This window comes from Microtus pennsylvanicus, chromosome 8 (assembly GCF_037038515.1).
Source record: "Microtus pennsylvanicus isolate mMicPen1 chromosome 8, mMicPen1.hap1, whole genome shotgun sequence".
NCBI classification, from domain to species: domain Eukaryota; kingdom Metazoa; phylum Chordata; class Mammalia; order Rodentia; family Cricetidae; genus Microtus; species Microtus pennsylvanicus.
Window position 1 is genome coordinate 75,648,095 of NC_134586.1, and position 21,270 is coordinate 75,669,364.

Here is a 21,270-nt window from a genome sequence, read left to right on the forward strand (position 1 = left end):
ATATGGCTGATTTTTAGACTATTCTAGAATATGCATTTCTGCAATAAACATGCTTGGCGGTGTTGCTTTACAGCTATGAGTAATTGATGAAATCCCGTTCACTGTGTTTGCCTTTCCATTTTCCCAAATTTAGAGTCCATTTTCAGAATTCTGTTGTCATAAGTAGGATACTTCTTTGTTCCTGCTGGGTTTACCTTTGCTTTGAGGTTAAAGCTTCTCTCATGTCAATCTTAAATTAATGTTCCACGGGATTTCCTCAGAGTGAATTTTTGCATGCTCAATATTTCTGTTTAATTTTCAATCTGGAAACTGGAGCCCAATGTTCACTCAGCATGAATGACTTCACACATGAGGTATAGTGAACCCAATTAGTCTCAATTCTCTCTCGCATACTTTTCCTCTCTTCTTCACTCCATCCTTCCATTCTTTTACTACATATTTTCTTACTCTAAGTTACTTTTGCTGTCGTGAATTTTTCAACATATTTTACCATTATCCCAAAAACTTTTAACGTGAGATAGCTTTCTTAACATTTCTGCCAAAACAAAGCAGTTAAATATGTCTTGGATTTTAACAAAAAATTGTTATAAGAGTACCGAATAGATTCTGTTGGAGAGCTATAGCTGATATCTTTCAGTGATCATTCATACTGCTTGTGGTGTTTTGTTTGCCTGTTGATTCTCACCAGCCTCACACTTGCTGCCCTTATATTTTGCTGACTGCTTTGCATGGGCCCCTCTAGGTTAGCCCAGCTGCTCAGAATTTATAAACCTGACTTTTACAGTGTGAACTGAGCTGCATCAGATAGGCGGGGGAAGCAAGATGGAGTTACAGACACAAGTCCTCATGTCCCTGCTGCTCTGGGTGTCTGGTGAGAAATTTAAAAGTGTTATAATTCTGTTACAGTCACTTCTTTGTGTATAAGAAATTTACAATGTGTGCTAGAACATAATATTTGTTACAGAATTGTGTAAGATATACATACAGTAACAAAGTGACATTGTAAGGTTATTAAATAACAAATTACAACTATTACTATATTCTGTGCTTGAATATTATGAATCTTCATTTTGTTTTCCTTATTGCAGGTGCATGTGCTGATATTGTGATGACCCAGTCTCCATCCTCCATGGCTGTGTTAGTAGGAGAGAAGGTCACCATCAGCTGCAAGTCCAGTCAGAGTCTTTACAGCAGTTATTACAAGAAAAACTTATTGAACTGGTATCAGCAGAAACCAGGACAGGCTCCTAAGCTACTGATCTACTGGGCATCCACTCGGTACACTGGGGTCCCTGATCGTTTCACAGGCAGTGGATCTAACACAGATTTCACTCTCACCATCAGCAGTGTCCAGGCTGAAGACCTGGGACATTACTACTGTATGCAATTTATAGAGTATCCTCCCACAGTGCTTCAGCCTCCAACAAAAACTCCTCAGAGTCTCAGCAGCTGCCTGCACCACATGCAGTCCTGCACCTGCACACTTCTCCCTTCTGCCTGAGAACCAGTGAGCCTGAAACTCTGATCAAAATGTAGCCAGAGCTGAGGAAGATATAGTGGATTCAATGTCTCTTATATCATTTGGTATGAAAAGCCTGTATGTGCAAATGCAGAGGAAAACTCAATATTATTTTTCTCTTTCTTTGTAACACAATGCCATAACCTCTGTTACTTGAATATGAAGGATTTACTTTCTATAGTTCAGGAGTTCTGGCATCTATCATAACACTCTTTGGACTGAAGTGATGACGATGACAAACAGTATTTTGTTTCAGAAGCTGTAGGAAAGCCTGTTTCCTATGTTTTCTGATTCTAGAGGACTTTCTTACTTCACTACTTGTGTCTGTTTCTTCTGGTTTTTCTTTTCCTTTCTACTACTTTTTAGTAGATCATGTTACTTTGTCAATTTGTGTGTGTATTTGTGTTTGTGCAAGCATCTGTATATTTCTAGGAGCATATGTGACATTGCCTAATTGAGGAGATCAGAGAACAACTTGGACTTTCTTGTCTCTTTGTCATTTAGAATCTGGAGAATCAAATCGAGTTTGACAGCAGGATTGGTTTCAAGTGTATTTGACATGTGGGCCATCTTCATGCCCCCTTGAAATCTTTATTAATGTAAATTCATTTTATACAATTTTCCCAAAGGCAGTGTTTTTCCAGTATATTATATATTTTGACCATATGTGCTAATCTTCCCCATTTCTCCTTCCCTTGGAAAGATTTATTCTGAGAGTTATAGTACTCCTACAATGCACATTCTTTACAGGAATCCATTTACTGACAGTACACTCCCCGCAAGAAACAAACAAAAAAAAAAAACAACAAAAAAAAAATACAAAATGTGATGTTTCCACAGGGCTAGGAACAAATATCTTAGGATTAAAATACTCTAGAAAATTCTTTGCTAATCCTAACTGCCACAGGATGATATAAGATAATGTGACCTTGAGCACCAACTCAAGCTTTTTTGAGCTGGTTTGCCTATTGAGATCTTAGCTATTGTGCAGATTGCCCAAGTAGTATTTAAAGGCACCTTGCTAGTGCCCAAGAAGCAGCCTCCAGTAAGGATTTCAGAGATGGGATCGGCTATTCTCCTGCTGTAGGTGAGAGTTCTCTGAGTACCAGGATAGAGGGTTCATGTTGAAAACATCCACTGTGACCTTCCCTGTTAAGCCTTGGTGTCCCTCATGAACATCGACACAAAAATCCTCAACAAAATACTGGCAAACCGAATCCAAGAACACATCCGAAAAATTATCCATTATGATCAAGTAGGCTTCATCCCAGAGATGCAGGGCTGGTTCAACATACGAAAATCTATCAATGTAATCCATCATATAAATAAACTGAAAGAAAAAACTATATGATCATACATTAGATGCTGAAAAAGCATTTGACAAAATTCAACATCCCTTTATGAGAAAAGTATTGGAGAAATTAGGGAATCAAGGGTCATATCGAAATATAATAAATCTATATACAGCAAGCTGACAGCTAACATCAAATTAAACGAAGAGAAACTCAAAGCCATCCCACTTAGTTAAGGGAGCCACCTTAGCGTTGGCAAGAGACTTGAACCTAGAGGGGCTCACAGGAGCCCAAGGTGATGTCCCCAGTTAGTTCCTTGGGCAGCTGAGGATAGGGAACCTGAAATGACCCTATCCTATAGCAATACTGACAAATATCTTGCATATCACCATAGAACCTTCATCTGGTGATGGATGGAGATAGAGACAGAGACCCACACTGGAGCATTGGACTGAGCTCCCAAGGTCCCAATAAGGAGCAGAAGGAGGGAGAATATTAGCAAGGAAGTCAGGACCACGAGGGGTGCACCCACCCACTGAGACAGTGGGGCTGATCTTTTGGGAGCTCACCAAGGCCAGCTGGACTGTGACTGAAAAAGCATGGGATAAAACCGGACTCTGAACATGGCGAACAATGAGGGCTGATGAGAAGCCAAGGACGATGGCACTGGGTTTTGACCCTACTGCATGTTCTGGCTTTGTGGGAGCCTAGCCAGTTTGGATGTTCACCTTACTAGACCTGGATGGAGGGGGCAGGACCTTGGACTTTCCACAGGGCAGGGAACCCTCACTGCTCTTTGGACTGGAGAGGGACAAGGAGAGGTGTTGGGGGAGGGGGTGGAGGAGGGGGGGGGAAGGGTGGGAGGAGTGGGAGGGAAATGGGAGGCTGGGAGAAGGCGGAAACTTTTTTTTTCCTTTTCTCAATAAAAAAAATCTGTAGATTTTTATTAAAGTTTTTATTATATTTTATATGTCTCAGAGCACTGTTCATGGTTTTACATTGGGCTGCATTTGCTTTAAACAGGTATGTGTGCTTATAATTTCATTTTCCATGGTAGATATTGTGCTGATGCAGTCCAGTTTCTTTGGCTGTGTCTCTAGGTAAAAGGACGATCATCGTCGCACATCCAACCAGAATGTCACTATAGGTCTTTTTAATCACATATACTAGTGCCAACAGAAACCAGCAAGCCCCCAAACTCCTGATCTGTGGAGCATTCAAGTTAGCATCAGGGGTTGCTGCCACGTTCAGTGGCAGTGGGTCTAAACAGACTTTACCTTCACCATTCATCCTGTGGAAGTTGATGATCTTCCATCCCAATACTGTTAGCAGCTTCTAGTGGGTTCCTATCCCAGAACTCCAGAGCTAAAAGTATCTCCTGGAGTTATTAATCACTGAAACTCAGACTCTCAGTCATTTCTTATCAGTTGTCTCAGCCATGTAATTTTAAGAATCTTGTTTATAAAGATAGTGTAGCAGTGAAACAGATATTTCTGAAACTGTTATATGTTTATGTCCCACCATGTATCTTTATAAATTACCCATTTGCTTACTTAAGAAAGTCCTGTCTGAGCTGGTGGCACACCTCTTTAATCCCAGCACTCGGAAGGCACAGGCAGGTGGATCTCTGTGAGTTTGCGACCAGCCTGGTCTACAAGAGCTAGTTCCAGGACAGGCTCCAAAGCTACAGTGATACCCTGTCTCGAAAAGACAAAACAAAACAAAAAAACAAAAACAAAATGAAATAAACAAAGTCCCATCTGATACTCTTTTCAAGGCTCTTTTAATGTTTAATACACTGAGCAAACAACCAATTTAAACTTACTAGAAGTGTTCCTCAGTCTCCCAAAAAAATCAGAGCTTGAACATAGAAGACTCTCAGTTGTACTGCAGACACAGCTGATATTCCTCACACTAATGTCACATTTCCACTTTCATTTGCTTGAAATTTCAAAGGTCCCTCTTCAGAGGATCTCACACCCTACTTCCTGCAGCTGATTTACTGCTTAGTTCTGATTTGCATCTCTGTGTCCATCAAGACGCTCATCAATGGGTTTAGACTCATTTGCTGTTCATTATTCCTTATACAATATTTACAACATTCCCTTTGTAATCTTCCACAACACTGCCACATTCTGTTCTTGTCATCTTCCACCTTGTGCAATCTTATTTCGTGGGTTGGGTGAAAAGTTTGACAATATATCCAGAGCTGAGCTTGGCATTGCTATTTAGTGCCCAGTGACCCAGAATTTACAACCATTTATAATTCCCGTCACTGCTGGATTACACAACACAAGGCCCAGATCCTTTTTATTTCCTAGTTGCTCTACCATTGCAGTTGCTTGAATTCTAAAAATCCAATGGTGCACAGATGTGATCATCTAGGGTTTACTTCCTAGGTACTCCAGTTCTGTATGATTGTCTCTTGGACTTCACCATCATCCCCATGTGGCATGGGAATGCTCAAGACAGTGATCCTTAGTACCTTTTTTCAGATGCACAACTCTGAAATTTTCAAGTAGTTTAATACCACTGTACAATAAGTTAATACAAATGTAGTGACCTAAATGCATAGTACCTATAACTTGGGCCAGGTACATCTCAGTCTTCTATGCAGGGTCATAGCGGCTATAGTGAAGATGTGATCAAGGCTGCATTCTCAGATGAATACTCAGAGAATCTTGTCACAAGGCCAGTGATGATGTTTGAACCACCACCTTTAGAAGTGTCCTTCTGTAAAGACAGCACCCATGAAATTCACATGGAGCTGAGTACTTCCCGGATATCTACACCTATTCTGTGAGCCCTCACATCATTCTTCCCCTTGAAATTGACCTGTTATATTTCCTCTCCTTTATCATATTCTCTGTTGCTGTAACTAGCTACCAAAAACTAGTTATCTTATTGATGGGGGAAGGTCATTGGCTAATAAAGGAACTGCCTTGGCCCTTTTTTATTGGTTAGGACATAGGTAGGTGGAGTAAACAGAACAGAATGCCGGGAGGAAGAGGAAGTGAGCTCAGACTCGACAGCTCTGCTCTCTGGAGCAGACGCTTCAGAGAGACGTCATGCTCCCCGCTCCAGGGAAGAAGCACGCTATGAAGCTCTGACCCAGGATGGACTTAGGCTAGAATCTTCCCGGTAAGACCGGTGCTATACAGATGATAAGAAATGGGCTGGTCCAGGTGCGAGAGTTAGCCTAGAAGAGGCTATATAGGAATGGGCCAAAGCAGTGTTTAAACGAATACAGTTTGTGTGTTGTTATTTCGGGGCAAAAGCTAGCCAAGCAGGCGGCTGGGGTGTTGGGGACGCAGTCCCACCACCCTTATTACTACAAATGATGCCCAGACGTGTGGCTAACTGAGTCCACAGAAAGCCTGAGATAGCTTGGGAAGTAATTCTAGAACAAAATGACAGCTTTGTGCATGGTTTCTTGGTAGCAGCACTCTCTCGGGTCTACTCTGCTTGCCACAGGCAAGCAAGCGCCTCATCTAAGAGAGGCTTCCTGACTCAGCTTTAGCTGCAAAGCCTGCAGCTCATTAAGAGGTCCTGCCACGAAACACTTAAACGATGTTGATGAAAAGCTGAACACATGCTTTTCGGTTTTCAGCCGTATCAGGAAAAAAGCTGCGCTGTTTAAAAAATGCCGGCTTTCTGGGCCATCCTGCCAGGGCAAACTCTGACTGTTTGAGGCAGGAGGGCCGGCTACCGAGAGAGGACTTGAGTGTTGTCTGTTGTAGCTCCTGGCTGGCAGGGACCTTGAAACGCCATAGAGGTGTGGCTATAAACATGGCTGCAGCCTGTATATCTGCCATGAGGCTGGAAAGCTAAGGAATGGACTGGATCTAGCTGGCAAAGCCACGCCTTTAGTCCTACTGAGATTGCTTGGTAAACTAAAGACTCATGTGGTCAGAAAAAGAGAGAGAGAAACAGTAAAAAGAGAGATTCAAAGACAAAGAAATTTTTAAATGATTTAAAGCGTGTTAAAAATATATGCAGACTAAAAGTTAAAATTCTTAAAGTAAACCTCTGTGACTTCAAGGTGTGGTAGCACACGCCTTTAATCCCAGTGCCTAGAAGGCAGAGACGAACAGATATCTGTGAGTTCAAGGTGTAGTAGCAAACACCTTTAATCCCAATGCCTGGGAGGCAGAGACAGGCGGATCTCTGAGAGTTCAAAGACAGCCTGGTCTACAGATATATGCTCAAAAAGCAAAAAGTTAACCTAGGAATGTCACAGCTTAGATTCTTAAGAGCCTAGTGATTTAAAGGCGCAAATCAAAACTGCTCCTGGATAGTATAAAATTACAGATTCACAATAGGACAGATTCAGACTACTAAATGAGTCACACTGTTGGATAAATGTACGTAGGCTTGGGAGAGAGAAGAAAAAGAATATAGAGAATAAAGTTAATGGTTTAAAAAAAGTAAAGTCTTTAAAGAGACAGAATAAAGTAAAGTGATAGAGTAAAAATAAGCCACATAAAAATGGAAAATTCACAGAGAGTCTGGATTCTTTGTATAATTGTGTTTTCTTTAAAATTTTTGACTGTGAAGGAGCTAAGTACAGAGAGACATTTCATTATATGGACTGCCAAATGGAACCAGAATGGATATCATACGATTTCAAAATTTGGGTCTAAGGATATGATGCTTTGGAGAGGGTCTTCTTTTGTTTTCACAGAGGACCAGACCCTTTGGATTTCTTCTATCCTGATTTGGTATGATAGACCACGACCTCCCGAAAAGTTCCTATGAACACCCTCAAAAAATTACTTCCCTCAACTGCCAACTGAGATGACCCTGGCACACAGGTTATACCATGAAAGACCTAACTAACGATGCCCCCATTCAGCAGGAAGCAGTTTGGAGAGAAATAACTGCGCCCATGTTCCCAAATATGGTTTATAAATGTTCTTTAACATTTAAAGGGGGATATGATATAGACATGAACAATTTGCATTAGTATAGATTTTGCTTTATTGATAGAGATTCATGGTCAATTTTGTTATATGTATAAGTGTTTCTGATTTTGATTAAGTTATTGTGATTGTGTAGTTCATTTAAATATATAATTAAGAAATATAGGTTGTTAATGGATAATCATCGATAATAGTAAAGCTTGCAGTCATGCTAGTTAGATTTTCTAGATATATATTTCAGATAGACATTCTTCATGTCTTTCAAAGATTATAGAATAGGACATTTAATGTTTTAATAACTTAGGATTTTTCATGACAATAAGACACTCTGCTCCTGGCAGCACCAATCTACTTCAGGAAGAAGATGGGCATTGAAAGGATCTTTATGGAGTTTGATAGCCATTTGGGCAAGAAACTGCTCTTGCCTGGACTATTGCATAAACTGGACACAGAGAACCCACAGAGAGAGAACTACTGAATTTGCCTAAGGTGAGATGATCTTTCGGGATTCCTGATTCATGAAAGAGTCTGCGAGACATTCTGCAGGACACAACAGATAGTGACTGAACAGACTTTGAAATTTCCTGCTTTATGGAAATGTCTGCTGGATACCATGGGCCTGAAGGCTGAAGATGGATGCCCCAACGGTACAGAGGAACTTTGGGTGACTGTCCAGGCAGTGAGATGTCTCTGTCATTTCTAGAGTTTTAAAAGTTGCTTTTTTCTTGTTTGCTTATGTAGTATTGTATCTTTCTGGAGTCTTTGATGGAGTTAAGAATAGTTAGTTATAGTTATAGTTTTCCTTAGTTACGATAAAGATTATTGTAACTTTTACTTGATAACTGTTTTGTTATATGTAATTTTGCTATGTTAAAGTTAAAGCCTTTTTTTTTTTTGTTTAAACTGAAAAAGGGGAAATGATGGGGGAAGGTCATTGGCTAATAAAGGAACTGCCTTGGCCCTTTTTTATTGGTTAGGACATAGATAGGTGGAGTAAACAGAACAGAATGCCGGGAGGAAGAGGAAGTGAGCTCAGACTCGACAGCTCTGCTCTCTGGAGCAGACGCTTCAGAGAGACGTCATGCTCCCCGCTCCAGGGAAGATGCACGCTATGAAGCTCGGACTCAGGATAGACTTAGGCTAGAATATTCCCGGTAAGACCGGTGCTATACAGATGATAAGAAATGGGCTGGTCCAGGTGCGAGAGTTAGCCTAGAAGAGGCTATATAGGAATGGGCCAAAGCAGTGTTTAAATGAATACGGTTTGTGTGTTGTTATTTCGGGGCAAAAGCTAGCCGAGCTGACAGCTGGGGTGTTGGGGACACAGTCCCGCCACCCTTATTACTACATCTTATAAAGAAAATACATCTATTTATTTTAGCCCTGGTCTTGAGAAATCCTAAGATCATTTTGCTGTGATTGGATCATATCTACTGAGGGCTTTTTTGGTGATTCATGACATGATTGAAAGACATTGAGGTGAGAGCATTAGTGTTCCAGATCTGCTATTTTGTCCTCTAGATATAAATCCAATAATGCCTTTACAGGGCCTTCTGCTGTGGAATATAATGATTCAAAGATGTATTTCATTCTTTTATATTGCATTTGTTTAACTCTGTAAAGCTGTCTTATTTTGCCTGCCTAAAATGCCTGAGTGGTTTTCATAAAAATCAGAACAACCAATAACTAGGTAGGGAAAGATAAGCAGGGCTGCTATGCATAGAGACAAATAGGAAGAGAGATCTAAGAAATAAAGAGAGAGGGGAGAGAAAAGGAGAAGAGGAGGACAGCAGGGTTCAAAGATGTATGAAACTGATATGTGTATGAGGAGGAAAAGTGATGGGTGTACAAATTACTATGAAATTATCAGGGCAGAAAGCCCTATAGACTGTAATGCATAACACAACATACACTACTCTGAAATCTTAGATGAGGCCTTAGCTGTAGTTGTTACATGATGTGTTTTGCAGGCATAGTGCAAACTCTGTGTTTCATGTTTAGAATCAAGGCTGCATTGATGTCCAACAATGCAAGAGAGGTTCACATTGCCTAAACATTATAAATTCAATCTGTGTCTGCTTTTCAATTAATATTTGTGGATGTGCTTTCATAATCTTTTATTTTGTCAATTTTCATGGTCTATGTCATAATTTACAAGACCCATAGATTTTCACCTGAAATCTAGGATATTAATATCTGGAAATGGTGAAAAGTTTGTCAGTGTTATGCTTTAGTGTTGGATTACAACATGACTTCCTGAGGAGTTCTTCCTGCTTTTTTACTCTATTACCCCATTTTTCTGCTGTTTTATACCTCTCTTTTCAGTCTCAAATATTTGAAAGGGCAGAGTCAGTTTCTATTTGACTTACATTTACAGTGACATTAAAGATCCTTTTAGCTCTACAGCTAAATGACGATGTCACATAAATCCATGCAGTGAACTATCCCCTTGCTTTGACTGTTTGATTTATACCAAACCTAGAAGCTATCACTCCAAAATGTGTAGTGCTCTCCATTGACATCATCATATGAGTGACATTGTTGCTCAAATACTTTGGTTCTGTGTTATAAAAACTTGGCCCAATTTTTTTCACTTTTGCTTTCTGACTTTCCTTTTCTACCTCTCAATTTTACTTACTTCTCTCCTCTCGTTTCTCTTTTCTTCTCATTAAATTTCCTTTCTTTTTTCCTTCCATCTTCTTCTCTTTTTCTCCAGGCCTTCTTCCTTCCTTTCTTCCATTCTTGTCCCTTCATTCCTTCTGTCATTTCTCCTTCATTACATTTTAGATTCTTCCCTCCCCTTCCTCTATGCTGCTTCTTCCTCTTGTTGCCCACCATGTTGATTATTTCCAAAGGATAGTTATAATGAGGTGGGTAGCTCTATAATTAGATTGATGAAGTAATGTAAATATGTCTTTGTTTGTGAACTGAAGCCTGCCATTAGAGCATCTAGACATTTTTGATTTGCCAGCTCAGAGTTGAACCTTTCTTCCCAGTAAGTGCTTACTCTCTCTGATGTTATTGGTTATTGATTGACATCAGCCATTCTCACATGCTGTCATTCAGTTTGCTTCCTCATTTGCTGAGTGCTTTGTCTGGGCCACTAGAGGACAGTCTAGTTTCTCCAATTTTGTTTTTTTTTAATTTATTTATTTATTAAGGATTTCTGCCTCCTCCCCGCAACCACCTCCCATTTCCCTCCCCCTCCCCCGATCAAGTCACCCTCCCTCATCTGCTCGAAGAGCAATCAGGGTTCCATGACCTGTGGGAAGCCCAAGGACCGCCCACCTCTATCCAGGTCTCCTAAGGTGAGCATCCAAACTGCCTAGGCTCCCCCAAAGCCAGTATGAGCAGTAGGATCAAAAACCCACTGCGATTGTTCTTGAGTTCTCAGTATTCCTCATTGTCTTCTATGTTCAGCTAGTCCGGATTTATCCCATGCTTTTTCAGACCCAGGCCAGCTGGCCTTGGTGAGTTCCCGATAGAAAATCCCCATTGTCTCAGTGTGTGGGTGTGCCCCTCGCAGTCCTGAGTTCCCTGCTCATGCTCCGTCTCCTTCTGCTCCTGATTTGGACCTTGAGATTTCTGTCCCGTGCTCCTCTGTCTCTGTCTCCTTTCATCGCCTGATGAAGGTTAATATTCATGAGGATGCCTATGTGTTTGTCTTTGGGTTCACCTTCTTATTTAGCTTCTCTAGGAACATGCATTATAAGCCCAATGTCCTTTATTTATGGCTAGAAACCAAATATGAGTGAGTACATCCCATGTTCCTCTTTTTGGGTCTGGCCTACCTCACTCAGGATAGTGTTTTCTATTTCCATCCATTTGTATGCAAAATTCAAGAAATCCTTGTTTTTTACTGCTGAGTAATACTCTAATATGTATATATTCCATACTTTCTTCATCCATTCTTCCGTTGAAGGGCATCTAGGTTGTTTCCAGGTTCTGGCTATTACAAACAATGCTGCCATGAACATAGTTGAGCATATACTTTTGTTGTATGATAGGGCCTCTCTTGGGTATATTCCCAAGAGTGGTATTGCTGGATCCAGGGGTAGGTTGATCCCGAATTTCCTGAGAAACCGAAACACTGCTTTCCAGAGTGGTTGCACAAGTTTGCATTCCCACCAGCAATGGGTGAGTGTCCCCCTTTCTCCACAACCTCTCCAGCAAAGGCTATCATTGGTGTTTTTTATTTTAGCCATTCTGACAGGTGTAAGATGGTATCTTAAAGTTGTCTTGATTTGCATTTCCCTGATCGCTATGGAAGTTGAGCATGACCTTAAGTGTCTTTTGGCCATTTGAAGTTCTTCTGTTGAGAATTCTCTGTTCAGCTCAGTGCCCCATTTTATAATTGGATTGATTAGCCTTTTACGGTCTAGTTTCTTGATTTCTTTATATATTTTGGAGATCAGACCTTTGTCAGTTGCGGGGTTGGTGAAAATCTTCTCCCAGTAAGTGGGTTGCCTTTTTGTCTTAGTGACAGTGTCCTTTGCTTTACAGAAGCTTCTCAGCCTCAGGAGGTCCCATTTATTCAATGATGCCCTTAGTGTCTGTGCTCCTGGGGTTATACGTAGGAAGTGGTCTCCTGTGCCCATGTGCTGTAGAGTACTTCCCACTTCCTCTTCTATCAGGTTCAGTGTGTTCGGACTGATATTGAGGTCTTTAATCCATTTGGACTTGAGTTTTGTGCATGGTGATAGATATGGATCTATTTTCATTCTTTTACAGATTGACATCCAGTTTTGCCAGCACAATTTGTTGAAGATGCTGTCTTTTTTCCATTGTATACTTTTAGCTCCTTTATCGAAAATCAGATGCTCAAAGGTTTGTGGGTTAAAGTCAGGGTCTTCTATTCGATTCCATTGGTCGACTTCTCTGTTTTTATGCCAATACCAGGCTGTTTTCAATACTGTAGCTCTATAATAGAGTTTGAAGTCAGGGATGGTAATGCCTCCAGACAATCCTTTATTGTATAAGATTGTTCTGGCTATCCTGGGTGATTGACAGTTCAAGAAGCATGATCTAGGTACCAAACCCTGGATCTGCATTGTTGATCGATGGACCAGGTCCTTGTAGCAGAAGAGGTGGTAAGCATGAGAGAATGACAGATCCAAGCAATTATGAACTAGACTTTTTTTTACTGTGTTTATTAGAGAGTGTTGTAGTTGACTGACAAGCTAGTTAAAAATGGGATTAAAAAAACAATAATGAGTCTATTTAAACTGTTCCCCTGGTCTTTTTTTTTAACCTAATCTTGATTTAAGACTCTCTCACCTGTACCAATGGAACTGAATCAAAGACCCGGATATTAATCAACACACACTATGAAGACCTGATTTTTGAAAAAAAAAGAAGCAAAAATTATGCAATGAATAAAAGAATGCATCTTCAACAAACGCTGCTGGCATAACTGAATGTCAACATGTAGAAGAATGAAAACAGATACATATCTATCCCCATGCACAAAACCCAAGTCCAAATGTATTAAAGACGTCAATATAAATCTGACCACAGTAAATCTGATAGAAGAGAAAGTGGGAAATATTCTTTAATGCATGGGCCCAGGAGACCACTTTGTAAATATAACCCCAGTAGCGCAGACACTGAGAGCAATAATAAATAAATGGGACCTGCTCAAACTGAGAAGCCTATGTAAAGGAATGGATTCAGTCAATAAGACAAAATGTAGGCAGCCTACTGAATAGGACAAAATGTTCACTAAGCCCACATTAGACAAACAACTGATCTCCAAAATATATAAAGAACTTGAGAAATTAGATATCAAAGTTCTAAATAACCCAATTAAATAATGGGTTACAGAACTAAGCAGAAAATTCTCAACAGAAGACTATCAAATGTCCAAAAGATAAATAAGGAAATGGTCAACATAGTTAGCCATCAGAGAAATGCAAGTTAAAACAACTCTGAGATACCAATTTACACCTGTCAAAAAGGCTAAGAACAAAAACGCCAATGATAGTTTATGCAAGAAAGGATGTATAGTAAGGGGAATACTTATCCATTGCTGGTGAGAATGTAAACTTATACAATCACTTTGAAAATCAATATGTCAGTTTCTCATAAAATCGTGAATCAACCTATCTCAGTGTCCAACAATACCCCTCTTGGGAATATACCCACAAAATGCTCACTCATACTACAAAGGCATTTGTTCAACTATATTCATAGCATCACTATTTGTAATAGCCAGAACCTGGACACAACCTTGATGCCCTTCAACTGAAGAATGAATAAATAAAATGTGGCACATTTACACATTGGAGTACTACTCAGCAGTAAATTAAAATGACATCTTGAATTTTGCGTGCAAATGGATGCAATTAGAAAATACTATCAATAATGAGGTAACCCAGACCCAAAAAGATAAAGATTGTATGTACTGACTCATATTTGGATACTAGATATAAACAATGGTTATTGAGCCTATAGTTTATGATCCCAGAGAAGCTAAGAAATAATGTGAGCCAGAGGATAAACATATATAGATCCACCTGGAAAGTCAAAACAGACAAGATCACCTCCCAAATTGGGAGTATGTTGGTGGGGGTAAAAGGACGGGTGAAAGGGAAAGAGGGCGGGGGGAGAGAGGGAGGTGTGATGAAAACTTGAGGAAATGGATAGTCAAGATAGAGTATGGGTAGAGATGAGAGCAAGGAAAGAGAAATCTTGATTCAGGGAGCCATTATGCAAATAGCAAAAAACCTGGCCCTAGAGAAATTTTCAGGAATCCACAAAGATGACCCCAACTAGGACCCTAAGCAATAGAAAAGAGGGTGCCTGATATTGAACTGCCCTATAGTCAGACTAATGAATACCTTAAATATCACCATACAACCTTTATCTAATAGCTGATGGAAACAGAAGCAGAGACCTGCATTGGAGCACTGGGCTATCTCCCAAAGTCCAGTTGAAGACTGGGAGGAATGAGAATATTAGCAAAAAGGTGAAGACCATGTTAGCTACCCCCAGTGCAGCAGTTTACCTGAGTAAATACGAGCTCACAAACTCCAGCCAGACTGGGAAGGAACAAGCATAGATCCAAACTAGTCCTACTGATTGTGGCTGACAGTTGCACGGCTGGGGCAGCCTGAGGAGCTACTAGCAAGTGCACCAGGATATGTCCCTACTGCATGTACTCACATATTGGGAACTTATTCTCTTTGGATCAATACCTTGCTCAGCCCAAGTAGAGTAGAGAGGCCTTGGCACTTACCCATAGCAATGTGCCTTTCACTCTGAGGATTGGATGAGGGCAGGGTGGGAGGAAATGTGGAGGGAATGGTAAGAAGGGAAGGAGGAAGAACTTGGCCTGATATGTATAATAAAAAAGATAGTTTATTTTCTTTTTAACAAAAGTAAATAAAAAAGAAAATCTAAATGAAACTGAACTAGTACAGAGCCTAAAGAGTTAATTGGAAACTTCCCAGTAGCCACTTGAATTACCATAGATTGATTGAGAAGTCAGGGAGAAAAACATACAGCACTTAGCACGTGAAAATGGCAGCACAGCTTCCCTGCATCCTTGAGAGACAGCTATGAGACACTGAGAGGAAAGCGGAGGGTTCTGAAAGCCTACCTTTAAAAACCAGAAAGACCTCAAATAAATGACCAGATCCAGAGAGATCTAAAAATAGCACACCTAGTGATGAGCCTCACCATCTAAGATAATGATCAACTCAGAAGAGGTCAATCATAAAAGGTGATAAATATTACTGTAGGAATTAATGAAATGGAGATTAAAATGTATAAAAATATTACAAGAGTATCTTCTTTGAATAAATAGATACACATTAGCATGCTAACTAACCTAGAGAAACAGAAAGATAACTCAATTAATAAAATCAGAGATAAAAGTGAGAGGGTTGAGATGTAATCAAATGAAATCCAGATGATCACTAAGATACAGTTAGAAATCTTATACTTTATCCTGAACTGGAAAATCTAGAAGAAATAGGTATGGTTCTACATGCAACTGTGATAAAATTAAATCAAAAGGTTATGAAGAACTTCATCAGAACCATAGCAACAACAATATAAAAGTGTAAATAAAATGTCTGTCAAAAGCACTCAGGACAGAACTTGGGGACATCAATGAAGTTCATCATGTAAATGTAAAAAAATATAAAATCTGAAACAGAGATTCTTAAGCTTTAAAATGCTATGTTAAATGACAAAAAGAATGACAAAGATGGTCAGAACCTAAAATCTGTAGATGCCAAGGTAGTGTAGGTTCATGCTACAGCAAAGACGACAGCCCTTGAGTAAGAACTGACAGGAAAAGTCAGAGTGTTACAAGAACTTTTGAAAACTCTGGAGAGGATGCAGAATCAGCGAAGAATGATGGTGTCTAGGCACAGCCCAAGGACCACAGACAATGTTTCTTTTACTATAATTATTTTTATTTTTTCCATTCAAAAATTTATACTTCCTTGTTGCGACCGCCTCGACCAGCAAGGATGATGCGACACCGGAGCTCTTCTTGCAAGCAGTTTTATTCAGGACCTTTTTTTACAATTGTATCTCTCTCTCTTCTCTCCCCAGGCAAGCCTCTCCCAGCCCTTAAATAGGCCTGGGCTACCAACCCTGGATAGCCACGTGGGCACCGTCCATTGGTCCACGCATATGCAAACTGCTTGCAATCATTGGGTGATGATCACAAGAGTCTGGTCTTAGCCAATAAGGAATTGTTTATCAGAGAGCACTCACTTGCAGGATCATGGAGGGCAGAAGCCAGCACCATCTTTTGGGCGTGGCTCCACGCAGCTCTCCACATTCTCCCTCCTGCCCCCCTCACCCTCCTCCCTCCCCATCTCTCCTTCTTTTAGTGGGAAGTCCAAGGCCCTCATAACTACATCCAGGCCTAGGAAGCTGTGCATCCAAATAGATGAGGGTCCCCAAAAGCCAGTACATGCAGTAGAAACAAGTCCCAGTTCCTTTATCAATGGCTTCTCAGCCAGCCCCCATTGTCAGCCACATCCACAGAGTCCAGTTTGATCACATGGTCATTCAGTCCCAGTCCAGCTGGATTTGGTGAGCTCCCATTAGAAGAGGCACACTGCCTCAGTGGGTGGACCAACCCCTAGTGGTCCTACTTCCTTGCTAATCTTCTCCCTCCTTCTGCTCTTCAACTGAACAGTGGAAGCTCAGTCCCTTGCTCTGATGATACGTTTGTGGAATGGATGAAGAAAAACATTTTGCACCCAAATGGGGAAATGCAATCTCTTTCTCTATAAATCTTCATGTCAAACTGTTCCATCACTATGCCTTTACTCATTCCTGAATATCAGAGGTTCTATGCGAAAACTGCAAGTTGGGAAATAAATTAGACAAATTGATTTCAGAGAGAAATAAGGTGATGATATAATATGAAACTTCAAAGAACATTTTTAAAACTTCATGAAAATGTTTGCAGGTGACTGTAGTGGCATTTCAATTGTATTTTAACAAACAAAGCTTGCTTGGTGTTCAGAAGAGTGAAACAGCCACATTGGTCACCCTCACAGCAAGGCAGTGATAACACACATCATTAATTCCAGTATCTACATTAGTTTAGTTAGTTGCCATAGAAATCAGGCAGGGCTTGCCTTTAATCCTAGAACTAGAGAGGATTATAAAATGGAAAGAAACATCTCTCAGATACAGTATCATTCTGAGATTTCTGGAGGCAGGAGTGCCATTTTAGGACTGAGGTTGAGGTAAGAGTAAGTGGCTGGCTGCTTGACTCTTGTGGTCCTCAAGTTTAAGCACAACTCCTTTCCCTGAATTTTATTGTATCATGCATTAGATGACATTGTGCACACATTAAGTGGCACAAGAATCTCCGTAGAGACAAATAGAGAAACTCTTTTACCAAAATGTCTTAGAAAAATCCTCTTCCAAAGTAGTCAAACTGAGTCACAAAATCAGAACTCAAGAAATACTTACAAAACATCTCAAGGGTCAAGTAAATGATCCGCAGTATAAAAAAGAATCCTTGATTTCTCAAATTGGAGAAGAAATCCTACAGAACATGTTACAAAACACTAGGGAGAATCAAAAGAAGTCAATGAAAACCATACACCAGGGATGAAACATTTCATGGTCTTAGAAAGGATGATTAAGCAGATGGATTATAAGCAGAGAGAACAAGAAATGTAGCAGCTCATGGAACATACACAGCAAGTAGTAGAAACTGAGTTAAAAAAGGAAGATGAACAATGAAAAGAGAGTTTCACACTTAAAAAATCAGGAGCTGGAAAAATTCTGCACAGAATTATACTCCATACTAGATGCACTGTGGGCAATGCAATAATAGTTGCAGATGTGCCATTGTTCTTGCAGATGCAGTAAATACAGCAAGAATATTGGTTGGAACCTGGATTTGAGTGACTTTATTGGAGGGGAGATGAAAATGACTGCAGCCTGAGATAAGAGCTCCCAGGACTGTACTCAGAGTGGCAAAAAGAATGTCTTCAGATTAGCTGGGACTTACAAGAAGTTCTTATTTATCTGAGTGCTAGACTTTTATTTCTGTGAGTAAAAAAATCAAATATATATGTTTTATGATGGTACCTTTTTATTTTACTTCATCTTGAAAATTTTCTTTCTAACATTCTCTCTGTCTCTACATAGTTACATCACTTTACAGACAGCTATCTATTTCTTTTCACATATATAAAATTCTCTCCTACACTGCATACATCTCTAGTTGCAACTACTTCCAGAGTTACACCCCTCCATACATACTCCATATAGTCTCCTCAGAGATACTTACCTTCATACTTCTCATTTACACAGCCACATCTTTTTCCACAGTTTCATTCTCCACACTGTCATATACTTCTTCCTTCACATGAATCTCTCCTACAGACATATCTGTCTTTGAAACAGTTACAAGTTCGATATCTCTCTACCTACTCATCAGGTACATGTCTTCACACCTCTCCTCTCTCTCTCTCTCTCTCTCTCTCTCTCTCTCTCTCTCTCTCTCTCTCTCTCTCTCTCTGTGTGTGTGTGTGTGTGTGTGTGTGTGTGTGTGTGTGTGTGTCTGCATGTAAAGCTACATATTCCTCTCAGCATGCATCTATACACAGACAGAGAGAAAGAGAAAGAGAGAGAGTCTCATTTCTATCACATTTTTTTCCATTCCCAGCAAAGCCTCTGGACAAATAAGGATCACATTTTTAGGGTCACACAGCACTTCTTATGTAAACAGTAAGAAAGAGAGCCATAGAGATTACACAGCTTCTCTCAGGCTAGGGAGGTTGTGCTGACTGGGAATGGTTAGTAAATTAAGCATATAATTCTGAGGGATCAGTGTTCCCAGACAGACAGTGACATTGTAATAAAGGACTTGAACAATAAACAATTAGTTGTTTTGTCTTTAAGGTTAGAAGTATGTACAGGAGTCCTTTACTACTGGCTGTTATGTCTACCAAAGCTGCTTCATGCCTGACCTTGAAACTACAATAAACCCCCGGAAAGTTTTCCTTGTGTATTCATCTCTGGGGACTACCAGTTTTTTTAAATTTGTTCTAAAGACTAAAATTAGCTATCTTTGTGACTGAGAATACTATTACTTTCAGTAATACTCAGTTCAAGTAATGCAAGTTATCCTAGTATAATTTCTATTCATCAGAATTATACATATAAGCAGAAGTCATCTTCTTGTTCATCCTCAGCCATATTTTTGCCTTGAAGATGGAATATTTTCAAAGATAAACAAAAAAGCAATGGAAAAAATATCCATAATTTTTATTAGGGAAGGAACATGTGCATGTAAAAGAAATACAGACAGATACACTTATTTATAGGCAATAGTCTTTTAAGCCTTGTTTTACGAGATTCTCTATCAGATAGTTGCTCATCTGTTGAGTAGACCTTGAATAACAACTACAATCTGCTTGATGGTGACTCTCCTCCAAACAATGGTCTTTGAGAGGCTGGACAGGTTGATGCATGGCTTTGGGGTGGGCAAGGCCACCCACTCTTCTTTCTTTTCCCCACAAGTTACACCTGAATGTTGGACCCCATTCTTATTTGTTTGCTATTATCTGTGAGTTCCCTTCTAGTAAAGAAAAACCTTGGAATGCTCTATTTGGAGTTAGCTTGGGATTATTTGACTTGCTTTCCCCTCATTTGATAGGTTTTGCACCATCTGATATATATTTTCAATGTCCTCTGGTAAAGTCACCAATGCCAGAAACTATCAGCAAAACGATGACACTGTTGGCACAGCTTTTGAAAAATAAGGATCCACTGTACAGTTATATATAAGTACTAGCAAAGGTCTTCATAAAATAATATAAGACAAACATAAAGTAAGGCACTTCATGAGCATGAAGACAGATGTTAGGGGAGGGAGCTTGTTCTTCCTGCTGGCCAGATTAGACTCAAAATAATAAGTGAATTTTAGTTGGCCATGTGAGTGCCAATCTGTTCTATGGAGCCTGCTTGGTTGTTTCCTGCTGCCAAGCCATGAAATAAACACACAGAAACTGTATTAATTAAATCACAGCTTGGCCCATCATCTCTAGCTTCTTATTAGCTACCTCTTATATTAATTTGACCCATTTATTGTAATCTGTATATCACCACGATGTCGAGGATTACCAACAAAGTTTCAGTGTGTCTTTCTGTGGTGGAGGTTCCATCACTTCTCTCTGACTCTGCTCTTCTTCCTCCAAGCATTCAGCTTAGTGTTCTTTACCTACCTAAGTTCTGCCTTGCTATAGGTCCAAAGCAGTTTCTTTATTCATTAATGGTAATCATAGCACACAGAGGGGACTCCCACATCACCTCCCCTTTTCTCTTTAAATAAAAAGAAAGGTTTTAACTTTAACATAGTAAAATTACATATAACAAAACAGTTATCAAGCAAGAATTACAGTGATGACTACTTGAAGATATCCATTCCATTTTGTTTCCCTTCATTCTTCCCAAACTTAGAGTCCAGTTTCAATTTCCTGATGTTGTGGGGAGGAAATACTTCTTTGTTCCTGCTGGTTTTACCTTTGCTTTGAGATGAACACTTTTCTCATTGCAATCTTAAATTAATGTTCCCCAGGATTTCCACATAGTGAATTCTATTAGTCTGGAAACTGGAGAACAATGTGCACTCAGCATAAGAGTGACTTTACACATGAATGATAACAAACCCATTTAGCCTCCATTTTCTCTTTCATGCTTTTCCACTTTCCCCCTCTCCAATCATCCCTTCTTTTACTTCATGTTTTCTTATTCTATGTTTCTTTTGCTGTTGTGAATTTTTGAGCATATTTTATCATTTCCCTAGTGCTGTTAATCTGAGATAGTTTTCCTAACACTTCTGCAACAGCTAATTGGGTTACTATGTCTTGGATTTTAAGACAATGTTGTTATTAGAGTACCTAATAGATTCTATTGGAGAGCTATAAGCTGATGTCTTTCAGTGATTGTTCATTCTGCCTGTGGTGTTATTTTTGTCTGTTGATTGTCACTAGCCACTCAATCACACTGCGCAGACATTTCCTTATGTATTTGCGGACTGCTTTGC

At 39.8% G+C, this 21,270-nt stretch overlaps 1 gene segment (V, D, J or C); it reads left to right on the top strand.

Moving 5' to 3' along the window:
- Window positions 1-764: 764 nt before the first annotated feature.
- LOC142856443 (immunoglobulin kappa variable 4-1-like) lies at window positions 765-1,516 on the top strand. The segment is given in 2 exon segments: window positions 765-871; window positions 1,089-1,516. Coding segments are annotated over 2 exon segments (462 nt in total).
- The last annotated feature ends 19,754 nt before the right edge of the window (window positions 1,517-21,270 follow it).